General features: G+C 41.3%; 1 protein-coding gene across 1 annotated transcript in view; it reads right to left on the bottom strand.

The window, feature by feature from the left end:
• Positions 1–6,030: 6,030 nt before the first annotated feature.
• The window catches only part of tollip (toll interacting protein), a 36,349-nt gene continuing 28,272 nt past the window's right edge, over positions 6,031–14,107 (bottom strand). The window contains exon 6 of the mRNA XM_077201993.1: positions 6,031–6,626. Within this exon, the coding sequence (XP_077058108.1) occupies positions 6,406–6,626 (221 nt within the window). The 3' untranslated portion in view covers positions 6,031–6,405. The remainder of the gene's footprint in view (positions 6,627–14,107) is intronic.

Below are 14,107 nucleotides of genomic sequence, written 5' to 3'. Positions count from 1 at the left end.
AACTACAGCCACGACCACTTTAGAAGAGTTAACAGCTACATCATCTGAAACGTCGACACCCACAGGCACATCTCTCCCAGTGATACAAACTTCACTACCAGTCGTTACATCCACACAACCAACAACGCTAACAAAGACAACTGCTGTGCCAGTCACTACACTTGTATCAACAACAGTGAGTGTTGAATCGTCCACTGGGTATGAGGTTAGGACTCAGGGTCTTTCTTCAACAACAAAACCAGTCAAAGCTGAAACAACTCTTTCAACCACCACACCAGTCATCCCATCCACCACTGTCCTTGTCGAGGAGGGAAGCACCACTGTGCAGCCACCTACAGAAACATCATCTCCAAGCAGTGTCTACACAACTTCAAAATCATCTACAGCTACTCAGACAACCGGAGAAGTAACAACAACTGAGACTGTAACTGAGAACGAATTGACCACATCTCAGACACCTTTCTCCAGCACCAGGCCGCCGAAGGTGGTAACAACTGGTCAAACAAGCCTACCAACAACTACAGCCACGACCACTTTAGAAGAGTTAACAGCTACATCATCTGAAACGTCGACACCCACAGGCACATCTCTCCCAGTGACACAAACTTCACTACCAGTCGTTACATCCACAAAACCAACAACGCTAACAAAGACAACTGCTGTGCCAGTCACTACACTTGTGTCAACAACAGTGAGTGTTGAATCGTCCACTGGGTATGAGGCTAGCACTCAGGGTCTTTCTTCAACAACAAAACCAGTCAAAGCTGAAACAACTATTTCAACCACCACACCAGTCATCCCATCCACCACTGTACTTGTCGAGGAGGGAAGCACCACTGTCCAGCCACCTACAGAAACATCATCTCCAAGCAGTGTCTACACAACTTCAAAATCATCTACAGCTACTCAGACAACCGGAGAAGTAACAACAACTGAGACTGTAACTGAGAACGAATTGACCACATCTCCGACACTTTTGTCCAGCACCAGGCCGCCAAAGGGGGTAACAACTGGTCAAACAAGCCTACCAACAACTACAGCCACGACCAGTTTAGAAGAGTTAACAGCTACATCATCTGAAACGTCGACACCCACAGGCACATCTCTCCCAGTTACACAAACTTCACTACCAGTCGTTACATCCACACAACCGGCAACGCTAACAAAGACAACTGCTGTCCCAGTCACTACACTTGTGTCAACAACAGTGAGTGTCGAACAGTCCACTGGGTATGAGGTTAGCACTCAGGGTCTTTCTTCAACAACAAAACCAGTCAAAGCTGAAACATCTTTTTCAACCACCACACCAGTCATCCCATCCACCACTGTCCTTGTCGAGGAGGGAAGCACCACTGTCCAGCCACCTACAGAAACATCATCTCCAAGCAGTGTCTACACAACTTCAAAATCATCTACAGCTACTCAGACAACTGGAGAAGTAACAACAACTGAGACTGTAACTGAGAACGAATTGACCACATCTCAGACACCTTTGTCCAGCACCAGGCCGCCAAAGGTGGTAACAACTGGTCAAACAAGCCTACCAACAACTACAGCCACGACCACTTTAGAAGAGGAAACCTCATTTGAAATAACCAAATCAACCAGTTCAGCAATTACCACTACAAACTTTTTCTACTCATCCACATCCATGGAGACCTCAATTGCTCCCATTACACAAACACCACCATATTTTACCCTTCCTGTGAATACAGATTCCTCTCTATTCTCGACCACTTCTATTGTTTGTTGTCTTGTGAATGGCACTAATTTTCGATCAGGTACAAATACTTCTCGTATTTATATATAGTATATATGTGTATATATATATATATATATATATATATATATATATATACTATATATACTATATATATTTATATATATATTTAATATTTGAGAGACAGTATACAATTGTGTAACTTCTGTCTTTTACAGGTGATATCATTTATAATGTTACTGATGGCTTTGGTTGGTGCTTCACTGCACAATGTCATGCAACTTGTCATATCGTGAAGATTTCAACATCTTGTGGAACCTCTCCATCACCATCCATTTCTCCTGAAACAACCACATATTCTAGCGCATCAACAATAGGCACAATACAACCTGTCACAATAATATCCACAACTAATACAAACACAGAAGTAACAACTACTACCTTTGGGCCTAAGTGTGATGCGCTTGATCCACCAAGACAGGTACATCCTACTTTAAATAACTTGGTCCTTTGTTTCATAGGTTGTATCATCAGTAGGCCCATGGCCCTGCATTTCAGCAATCAAAATTAAATCAAAATCAAAATTAAATGAGCATGTTTACATTTGACAGGCATTTGTATCCAAAGCAACGTACATTGTATTGGATAAGTACTTTTGGATTGGTAATTAATTAATCATATGCAATAATAACATGTCGGCAAGCTAACGCAAATGGATGTTAAGCAGCCTCTTGAATATGCATAGTAGATTTGCATATTTTGATGGAAAGATTGCTGAACCATTCATTAAAAAATTAATGGAGTCTCAGGTGTAGGGGAATAATCTTTAAATCAAGCAAAGCTACAGAATGAACAAGTGGTCATTCACAGAATTTAGTTAACAGAATTAAGTAAACCATGTCAGCTTCTCATCTATGAAAACGTGTTGAACCTGACCAGTTTGATTGGTTTTGCAGCCCAATGATACTTGGCAGAGTGGATGTCAAATGTGTCAGTGTGAGAGTGAAACACTGAGGGTCCTTTGCCAGCCTGTAACTTGTCCTGTTTCACCACCTGTTACTTGTGATAAGCCTGGACAAGTGCTTGTCAACAAAACAATTGACTGCTGTGAGATTGATGAATGCAGTAAGTGATCTGAACACAACAAAGATTGGGGACACAGGCATTTTAAAACAATAGTTCCATAAGTGCATATAACAATTAATTTAAGTACAATTCATTTTATATATTTACTTTTATATATTTCATCTATTTATTTGTATATATTTAATGTTAAACTGGTTTTCAACTGATGAGCCTCTTTGACTTGTAAAAGTTAAACAGCACATTGGTGGTCAAAACATTTACTGTAGAAAAGTTTGTACATTTAAAATGAAATGCTAAACAAAAATGTTTTATATTATTCTACAGGTTGCGATATAAATCTGTGCCCTATTCCCACATTACAATGCCCACTGGGCTTTATACCATCCTTCGGTGTAACTCCAGATAGCTGCTGTCCAGAGTTTGTTTGCTGTCAGTATAAAAAACAGTTCTCAATGAATGATAATTTACTGTTTCGGTATTATGCAATGCACAGGTGTGCACTCAATTAATTTTTTATTCTTTACAGCACCCACAGAAGTTTGTGTCCATAATACCACAGTGTATCAGGTAAAATAGTTTTTTTTTGTGTATAAATAAATACCATATAAAATATCTAAACAACTTGCGTGCACACTTATTCCCTCTCACTATTTTCCTCTAGGCTGGCTCACCTATGCCAAGTGATGATCCTTGTACACTTTGTTACTGTGGTTGGAATGTAGACCCTGAAACAAAACTTAATTCTCCTGAGTGTGTGATAGCTGATTGCAACTATAACTGTCCAGAGGTATAGAGGTCTATTTATGCATGTAATGAAGACTAGCTCAGTTGGGTTATACATGTGAATAATAAACAAAGACAGCTTTAAAAGAACACAATGCCCAGTTAGGTATCAATTTCTCCTCCTTTCCCATAGAATCAGGAGTACCAATTTATTCCTGGTCAGTGCTGTGGAGAGTGTGTTAGCACTAATTGTATGGTTATGCATGACAACATCACAGTTACAATTTCAGTAAGTTCTTACATTCTTTCTAGCATTTTTAACAGCTGTATTGTAAAGAACATCTTATTAAATCAAATTAAAGGACATTCATTTCTGTATGAAGAAACCTTTTAATACGTCTATAATCTATATATTTCTTCACTAACAGGTTGACCAGACATGGCAACCAACTAATGACAAATGTGTGACATATAAGTGTGAACGAATCGACGGTAACTCATTGGCAGTTGAGATTAAGACTGCTTGTCCTGCCTTTAATGCTGAAGATTGTATCCCTGTAAGTGGCTTTCACAGGATACTATTTTGATTGAACTATTTGTATTTACGTATATGTTAAAATGAAGTTTTTTTATGGTCAATGCTTTTTCATTTTCTACAGGGAACAGAGACAACAGATGTAGATGGCTGCTGTAAAACATGTGAGTCTCAGCTGGGACAATTTATTATGGAAAATAATCATACAAAAATAATTATTCAACAATTGCATATGTAATGAGAATCAATTCTCACTCGTAGAAACATTTATATACCATTTGAATCATGATTTGTGATTTATGAAATTGAGAGTTAATGCCACTCATATACAGTATACATCTGATGCCCATATTGTTTTTGGGAGCAAAATAATATTTTGAGAGAGAAGAAAATAGTACTTTTTAAATTTTTCCAGGACTTACAAGATGCAGAAGTATATTTTGTAACACTTACCTAATGTGTTTCTCATTTCTATTAGGTACACTGGAGAGCAAATGTAATGTCCAGAAGAACAGCACCTTCTTGGTCAGCAATGGGTGTATAAGCAGCACACCTGTGGAAATAACTTCTTGTGCGGGCTTGTGTGGAACCTCATCAATGTGAGTATCAAAATCAGAATCCTTTATTTCTAAATATATGTACTTTTAGTGCCATGCCACTGCTCCACATAGTATGGAAGCTTGTTTCTGCCACAGAATAAACATTTTTAAAAAGGTAATTGTGACTTTTTATTTCACAATTATGACTTTTCTTTTCTTGCCGTGGTGTTCAAATCTGACATTTTTGTGAGTTTATATATCGCAATTCTGATAATTAAGACAAACTCGGAATTGAAAAAAAGTCTGAATTGTAAGATAAAAAGTCACAATTATATATATATATATATATATATATATATATATATATATATATATATATATATATATATATATATATATATATTTTTTTTAATCCATGGCAGTAACAAGCTTCCATGCTATGGAGACAAAATTATACTGTCTGTGCTGGTAATTAACAACAGAACCGTCTCTTCATTGTATGTTAAAACAGATATTCTGTAGAAGCGAACTCTCTTGTGCATTCATGCTCATGCTGTCAAGAAAAGACAACCACTAAAAAGGAAGTGACTCTGACTTGCCCAGATGGGTCAAACATCAACCACTCATACATTCACATTGATTCTTGTGGCTGCAAGGCCAGCGATTGCCCTGGTCAATCTACTTCCTTAAAGAGACGTCGGAGGAGATTGTGAACCTGCTTTTTTAACAACATACAGTAGAGCCATTTCAAATGTATCTCATGGGATGAATCTGTACATTTTAAATGTTTGTGATAATTAACTCTATGGTGTCATGAGAATGACTGCTCTTTTGTTTCTTGTCTAGTAGCTCTTAATAAACTTATGCAAATTGAAGTTCTTGCACGTTTTCATTTTTTTGAAAAATTACAATGGTCTCAAAATTCTGCATATAGAAATAAATCTGTGAATGGAATGGTGGAAAGGTTATGGATTTGCATTGTATTGATTTTGGATGCAAAATAATTATAATTGTGGGAAACAATTGCTCATGATTTTTTATGATATATTTGAATTAGTAGTTAAATCCATGTTAAGTTATAGTGGTATGGCAAGTATAGCCTTTTAATTTACATTTTGCAGATGCTTTTATTCAAAGTAACTTGTAATAAAAGAACAGCAATTTGTCACAGATCCAACATTTATAATATATATAGTATACACAATTTGTTGTGCAATGTTTATCCTTTTGTGTCCACAAAAACACAATCATAATTAGAAAGGTCTTGCAAATGTTTTGTGTGCTGTGCAATGACAGGCAACGTACTTCTTACATACTGTGACGATATTTGGCATTTTACACTCAGCGTAACAGTAGCTCTTAGTGACCTGTTCTGATAATTGTCACAGAGTGGTTTGTGCACATACAAAAGACCCATCAAAATGACATACTCTGATATCTCTTTAATAATCTTCAAAATAAATTATATTCATGAACATTTATGTAACTAAATTCATACAGATAAAAGCATAATATCAAACATCTTTAAGACATGGGATCACTACAATACAGACATTGTATACTGCCCTCAGTGGACATACGACAAGATACTCTTTTGCAAAATTATCCTACATTCTCTATAACATTCCAGAAACATTCATTCTGAATGCTGATTTAGCAAAAACAATTACAAGTTGTTAGATTTACTTGCTACGATTAAGGGTTGATAGACTTCAGTGTGCATTTTATCAAGGAATTTTTGGTATAAAGTTTTACATTGTTGGTACAGTTAAATATTTCAGCTCTGAGTGGCAGTTCTCCAGTTAAAGCTCCTCTGCCATCTGTAGCAAGGAGTTTATGGCAGCATCCTTGTTGCCCTGTTGGGCCTCCAAAACAGTGCGAATCACTTCCTTGTCCAGGTTGGGAAACATATCCTGAAGGGCTTTAAGGTCTTCTTCACTGCAAGGGGTGCTCTGAGGTGCAACAGGAGGCACAGCTGGCATTCCCATTGGTACCACACCTTGGTTGTACAGACCAGGGACACCTAGGTGCAGATTTGGACAAAAGATAATGTTTTGTTTTTATTTTTTTATAACTGAAAGTATTTAAATGTACACAGGAATCAATTTTGGGGATTATGATTTGATGGGTTTTTTTCTATAAAAAGGGAGTCTTACTATTTAAAACAGAATAGGCTTGCTTTATCACTATAACCCTGACATGAAATAAAAAATAAAAAAAAGACATGCTTTATTTTTGCATCATATTTGAAACATCATGCTTTTATGGCTCAGATAGTATGGTGTAGTGAGAATATGGATCTCGTACTCGAGGAGGAAAAAACACAGTACAGCAGACCTTTTACTCAAAATGGATATAAATATCAGCTTTCACTCGACATCTGCCAATAAAATGTCTTAGTAAGATGATATCTAAATGCTTAGTTTTATGGTCAAAACTTGTAGTTTCAAAACATATTATGTAATGCAATACAATGATGATTGAAAGATGAACAAACAAATATTCCTCAAAAGCCTGATGGATCGTATTTGATACTCACATTCTAACATTTTTCTAATAATTAAAAATATGGACAATCAGGAAACCCTAAGTTTTACTTCAGTCTAGTAAGTGTTTATCTTGAAATATTACTAACAATGTAAGTTATTCTTTCATTTACTTTATAAAAATCAGTAAGGATTTCACAGCAAAAAGACAGATAATTTGGAGAATTTTGCACATTTATGATAGTTTATAGGTTTAAACATGATGAAATGCCCAAAACATCATATAGCAGAACTGCACAATTTATTTGTTTCAAATAGACAGTGGTGCAACTCTGGTCTGACAGGTGGGGGTGGTCTGCTGCAGCTTCCTTTAGAGTTTCGTATTTGCAGTTGTGTTTAAAAATGTTGGTCTGTTTGAAATGTTGCAGGATTCAGCTCAGCGTATGGAGCAATGACTGAAGAATCCACCTCTCTGGATAAAAGCATGCTCTTCAGTTGAGCGAGAGTACGTAAGCCACTCTGTCTAAACATCTCACTGAACTGCTGGCCAGTGGTGTCCAACATCCTGTAGAAATCCACCTTGTAATACTCCTCAGCTGCTGCTGGCATGTGAGGTGCAATGTTACCTGAAAGGTGTTTCGGAGATCTGCGAAAGTTGGGCAGTGTATTGGGCTGAAGATGAGGTTTACATGCCATGTCTAATGTTTATAGATGGTCTTGAAGTTTTCTTCAGATTTTCAAGGTGCAGTCGTGGCATTCCAACTCTTGAACAACCTCTGAAGCCATCAAGAGCCCTATGACCAGGGGTGCACATAACTGGTACGCAGGTACGCATGCGCGACAAAAATCAGGAATGCGTAATGCCACTTGTGTTACTACGCGCCTTTGCGTACTTAACGTTAAAGGGTAACTGTCGTTTTGTTTATCTACTGGAGGCAAACTTTCGTTTAAAAGCATAATTAAAATGGAAACGTCACTTTAAAGTTTGACCGTATTTTTGTTTTCGGTCAAATTGCCTTTTGATTGGGAGAGCTAGGGGCACGTATATGATAGCATCAAAAATGGCTATTTTTAAAACACTAAGAAGGCTCGACACAACGTGCAATTTTGCTCGAAGTATCTCCAGGGGCTCTACACATGAACTCGAGCATTGAGAACATTGTTTGTGGACACAGTGTTTACTAAAAAGAAAGATTTTGAACAACTCACTGTAGCGGTGTCCGTTGGCATTTTGTCAGTCACAAATAGTCGATCTCCGAATGCGAATGAACTGTGTCTGAATTTTAGTATTGCTTCTTATACGAGGATCCTTTTTCAAATACAAGGTCAATATTGTTTTTCACTTACGACAAAACAACAAATTATCCGTGAATTTATATGGAACTAAGCTTTAGGAGCTTTCCATCTTTACTCTCCTCCCTGTTAAGTTGCATTCGGAGATCGACTATTTTTGACTGACAAATCGCATACCGGTTGACACAGCTACAGTGAGTTGTTCAAAATTCTCCCCATGTAGTCTAAAGAACGCGATGAAAACTAAACAATCAAATTACACTTCAAATAATTTTTTTCCAAAGATGTTTTCTGTATTTTAGGTATTTTAGCTATAAAAACAGGAATGTGACGTCATGATTGACAGCTGTGATTGACAGCTTCTACACTGATGAGGAGGACAGTGAGGAAGAATGCACTTATTAACACCGCGATACATGGGGTGAGTACCAAACACCATCTCCTGGTACTCACCCGAGTAACTCACTGAAAATGTTATGTGCACCCCTGCCTATGACTGTGGTCCCTCACTCAAATCTATCCAACAACCCCCTGACAGTTGCTCCTGTGGTAGATCGGGAGTCATTTTCTTCCATTTGTTCTAAGCCATGTAACATGATCATACTGCGGTGGTACAGACATAATTGCAAGAGTCCTCTTAACCCATCTAGTGGGACACAGGGTTTGTAAGCTGTGGACATTTCCCAGTGTGGCTGCTATTTCTTTAAATTAATTTCTGTACTTTCCAGAAGGATTGTGCTTTCCATTCCTCTGCAAGTTTCTATCTCTACCCCTTTCCAGGTGTTTATTTCTCTGTCACTCTCCCTGGCTGCCCTTTTAGTTAAGCAATTCATGTAATCATGTATTACTGTTAAATTTCAATCTACAAATAAAGTATGTTTTCAGAATGAAATGTTAGTCTATAATTTATTATTCCAATAACCAAATCTGATACGAAATATCTGAGAAATATTGAGCTTATACTTGTTACGGGCTTGCCTTGCAATGCATTATGATCATTGCACCTTCGTTTAAAACACAGCAATAAGCAGAAGCAGTGTTAGACAATCCGATTATTAAAATCAGACAGTTGAATGAATCGTCTGTGCAGGAGCAGGAGCAGGAGCAGGAGCAGGAGCGAGAGCGAGAGCGAGAGCGAGAGCGAGAGCGAGAGCGAGAGCGAGAGCGAGAGCGAGAGCGAGAGCGAGAGCGAGAGAGAGAGAGAGAGAGAGAGAGAGAGAGAGAGAGAGAGAGAGAGAAAGAAAGAATGTGGGACAATGAAAAAGCAAAGAATGTGAGACAACAAGAGCAGCCAAGAATGTGAGACAATGGGCCTTTCCAAAATTAGTTAGTTTAGTTATCAGTTATGCAATATTGTTAATAGCCTACAGTCATCAGTTCTTTGAAATAAACAGAACACCCGTTTCACCACACTTGCATCTATCAGTTGTCAGGTTTTTACATCTTTGTTAACCTGCAGTTGTTTTAACCATTATGTTGTCATGACATTATTTTAACCATTGTATAAATAAAGTAAATAAAGCGTATAGGCGATAGGGGTGTGCCATATCATACCGTCCACGATAATACCGGTATACATTTTTACATGATAAAAAAGTGTCATATCGCGATATCAATGATATAGCGGCGCGATGACGTATGGCGCATTTACGTTCCCTAGCACGCACAACAACAACACCTGTCTGAGCGCGAGAGTAGCCTGTCAGCCTCCGATGACGATTTAGCAATTTCACAAACAGCTTGAGTGTTCAGCGGGGCTGCCGACGCGCGTCTTCTCTCGCGCGCGTTTAGGAGTCGGGAATTGACTGAATGGTCTCTTGCACAATCTAGCCATCAGTGCATCGTAACTTAAGTTTATAATTTTCAAGTCTTCTTAATTCTTATCAGTTTAAACATTCAAGCGGTTTTAAACTATCCAGTAAGCTACTCGCGCACTCTCTGAGAGAGTTGCACTGCGTGCATACATACAGTACCTAGGCTACAGCTCGCGAGAAACTAAAGTTATTTTTCGCGGATTAAATCGCTTTAATGGGGGGAAAAACGCAAAATTGTGTGAAACTTCCGGTCGTGGTAAGTATACTCATAAACACAGTCGGTTATGTATAAAACGCATGTGACAGTGTGACAGACAGTATAATGAAAACAGCAATGGATCCGTGCGCTAGCTGTGAAAGTGACAGCAGCCAAAGGCTATATGTCTGTCATTAATGTTGTCGTCAAAACAACAAAAGATAGCTTTAATTGTAATGAATGAGAATTATTAGCCTGTGTATTTAATTTAATCAGGAAACAGAACTAAAAGACTATGTGTTATTTTACATTTGATTACTTTATTATGTTTCTGTAGTATTTCTGAATACAGGTGTTAGACCTACACACATTTAACATTTAATTCAAAGATTGAAATCAAGCTTCCTTGTGTTGTGTAAACTCTTAACAACAAAATTACCACATTGTAAAAATGCAATGAGTGAGCAAACATTTAGGCGAAATAAACATAATAAGAAAATTTACAACAACAACAAATAAAATGTCTATATCGTCATAAATATCATTATCACAAATATTCTTGAAATATCGTGATAGAATTTTGAGGCTATATCGCCCACCCCTAATAGGCGATGTAAATAAGATATTGAAAAACTTTTAAGGGAAACCATATTAACCGACTATTCAGTGCCGACTGTAGCTTTAGTCAGCTAGTCTCATTAGAGAGTCCATACCATATTTACATACTGTAAATAATTAGCATATTGATAAAATAATTATTAAACAATTAATATTAAAAAAAATACTGAAATAGTTTTAAGCTGGGCTACAAAAAAACTACCTCAGTTTAGCACAAGTTATCTGTTAGACCCGATATATTTTATCATCGTTACACTTCCTTATTTTCGGATATCTGAAAAAATCCAGCAAATTAAGCTGCCTTTTCATCAGTGTTGGGTAAGTTACTCAAAGTAATCCACTACAAATTACTAATTACTATTTTAAAATTGTAATTTGATAACATTACTGAATGTAAAAAGTAATCATATTGCTAATTACTTTACTTTCAAGTTACTTTGAAAACCTATTAAAACTACAAGAATACACTACAAAGTGATACGCAGTTCCCTTTCGTGGGAACTCCTACGTCTCGTCGGGAGTTTCCAACGAATTGGGATCACGCTAGGGAGACCAACTGCCTTCGAGTGAACTAAAACGAGCCAATAAACATTGGCATGCAAGATTTGCATTCCGCGCGCCGCCTACCAGTGCGGGTATAAAGCGGAAGCAAGCGCACACAAATTTGCTTTTTGCTTCGAAGCCGACCGGTTGTGTCCTCTGAGTGAATGAGTTTCAAGAACGTGTTTTCTTCGTGCTCAACGAGTCTGCTCTTTTTCTGGATCTCTCTGTGTTGGTGTGACGGCACTTCAGTGATCTTCGCGAGCTCCCGGCTGCCGGTTGTGATTACACGCTATCTACATCTTTCAAAAGAGCTGTTTTCACAGCTGGTATTCGGTTGAGTGCACACAGCGGGCTTGCAGTTTCCCCGCTGTGTTGCCGCGTTGATCCCTGTGTGCTTCAGTACAACAAGAGAACATTCTCTAAAAGAGTAACACAGGTGAAGATCGCGTCCATTTCAGGATTACGTTTCATCCGTGTGTTTCTGGATGCGGTCAATATCTGCCATGGGTTGATGGTCACGATCGCGGTCTCTTGTGCTTGGGGCCTCGCGCACGCTGAGGCAGCGTTTGCGAATGAGTCTTGTTCTCACTGTGGAAACATTACCGTCGCGATGCTTAGATCGAGACTAAGATCCCTCAAACGAGGGGGAGTCCCTTTGGGGATTCTCCGATCTAGTTCTTCTTCTGGTTCACTTCAGAAGAAGGCTACTTCGGCTAATCCCATTGGTGGTCTGGGTGTTACAGTGAGGAATGTCCAGCCGGGTGAAAGACCCCCGCAGGCTCCTCACTCCTCCGCATCGCTGCCATTGAAGCCTCCGAAGGAGTGCGCTGGGCCATCTCGTGTGGTCCCAGTCGTTTCCTTCAGGGCTCCGCCGGAGGACCAGATTTCGATTGCTGCATCAGAGGGAGAGCGGTCATATTCTGGAGATGACGACCCAACTGCGTTGCCCCCTTCGGGTGTGGTACCGTTAGCCAAGCCGGATCCAGAAATGGCCGCTATGCTTTCCCGAGTGTCGGGCTCCAGTGGAACCCTCCACCGCGTCCCGAACCCTCGCGGCTCGACAATTGGTATCTCGGGGCGGCTCGTGCTGGTTCTCAGCGCCCCGCCCCGGTTCCTTTCTTTCCGGAAGTGAATGACGAGGTGACGAGGTCGTGGATGGCCCCTTTGGCAGCCAGACACAGATCGACTCCCTCCTCCTCCCTCACCACTCTCGATAGCGGGGCAGTGAAGGGATACGTGGACATCCCCCCCAGTGGAACGGTCAGTAGCGATGCAGTTGTGTCCTAAGACCGCGTCCACCTGGCGGGGTAACCCCACGCTCCCCTCCCGCGCCTGTAGGTTCTCTTCCAGTCTGACTAGCAAGGCCTACAGCGCGTACGGAGAAGCTGCTTCTGCCCTGCATGCCATGGCGCTTCTACGGGTCCACCAGGCCAAAGCGGGAGGGTTTTACCGACCCAGGGGTGCTCCAAGAGCTGCGTACGGCGACGGACCTCGCCCTCCGGGCGACGAAAGTCACCGCACGCTCCCTGGGTCGGGCGATGTCCACGCTGGTGGTCCAGGAGTGGCATCTCTGGCTCACCCTGGCCGATATGCGCGAGTGGGACAAGTCCAGGTTCCTGAACTCCCCCATATCCCAGGGTGGCCTCTTTGGCGACGCGGTGGAGAGCTACACCCAACAGTTCTCCGCCGCCCAGAAGCAGTCGGAGGTTATCAAGAACATCATGCCTTGGAGACGGCCTGCTGCTGCCCCACCCCAGTCGCCTGCGCCTCCGGCTGCTCATCGCCGAGGGCACCCTCCTGCCGCCGCCTCCGCCCTTGCCCAGCCTAGGCAGCAGCCCCCTAAGCAGCAGGGTGCCGGCCGCAAGAGAGCTGCCCAGCCCGCTTGGGAGTCGTCTAAACCTCCCGGGAAGAGGAGAGGGAAGCGACCCTGAGACGGGTGACCCAGAGGATGCAGTGGCTGCTCGTCGGGAACCTCTGTTCCTCTCCTTCCCCCGGAGGAGGGCCAGGTGGAGAATCTTTATTTCCTTTTCTTTCTGTTCTGCCGCTGACCACCCGGTCCGCGGTACCCAAATTTTCAATAAAAGAGCAGTTTCTACTTCCTCTGGGTCACTCACGCTCGAGTCTGGCAGCCGGGGTCGGCCAAGTGCCTCACCGCTCCCAGTCTCCCCGTCCAAGAGGGTCAGAATGACAGTGTGCGTCACCACGTTGCCTTGCCGCTCTCATTCCTCTCACCCCAGCGCTCAGACGCCAGTGACGCCGCTACGGCCTCGTCGCTCTCATCTCCCGCTGGGCAAGGAGGTGCGGAAATCGGGACTCGACGCCTCCGGGCCTCCCTCCTCATTTCCCCTCGGGACAGCCAGCAGCTGAACGCCTCCGGGCCTTCCCTGTTGCCTGTCCCCCAGTGGAAACAGGTAGGTGTTTCGCCCCGCACACCCAGAGCCCTCTCTCGGCCGCAGTAATGCCTCCGGAGTCCGGTCCCTGCCTTCCACCTCGCTGCCTCTCCGCAGGTACGCCAATGATTCGCGTGGGCTCGTTAGTACAGTCTCTAGAAGCC

The sequence above is a fragment of the Siphateles boraxobius genome, unplaced genomic scaffold (assembly GCF_051911475.1).
Source record: "Siphateles boraxobius isolate OS27281-9 unplaced genomic scaffold, OSU_SipBor_1 48, whole genome shotgun sequence".
Lineage (NCBI taxonomy): Eukaryota > Metazoa > Chordata > Actinopteri > Cypriniformes > Leuciscidae > Siphateles > Siphateles boraxobius.
Note: the sequence above shows the minus strand (reverse complement) of the source record. Positions and strands in the feature narration are given on the sequence as shown.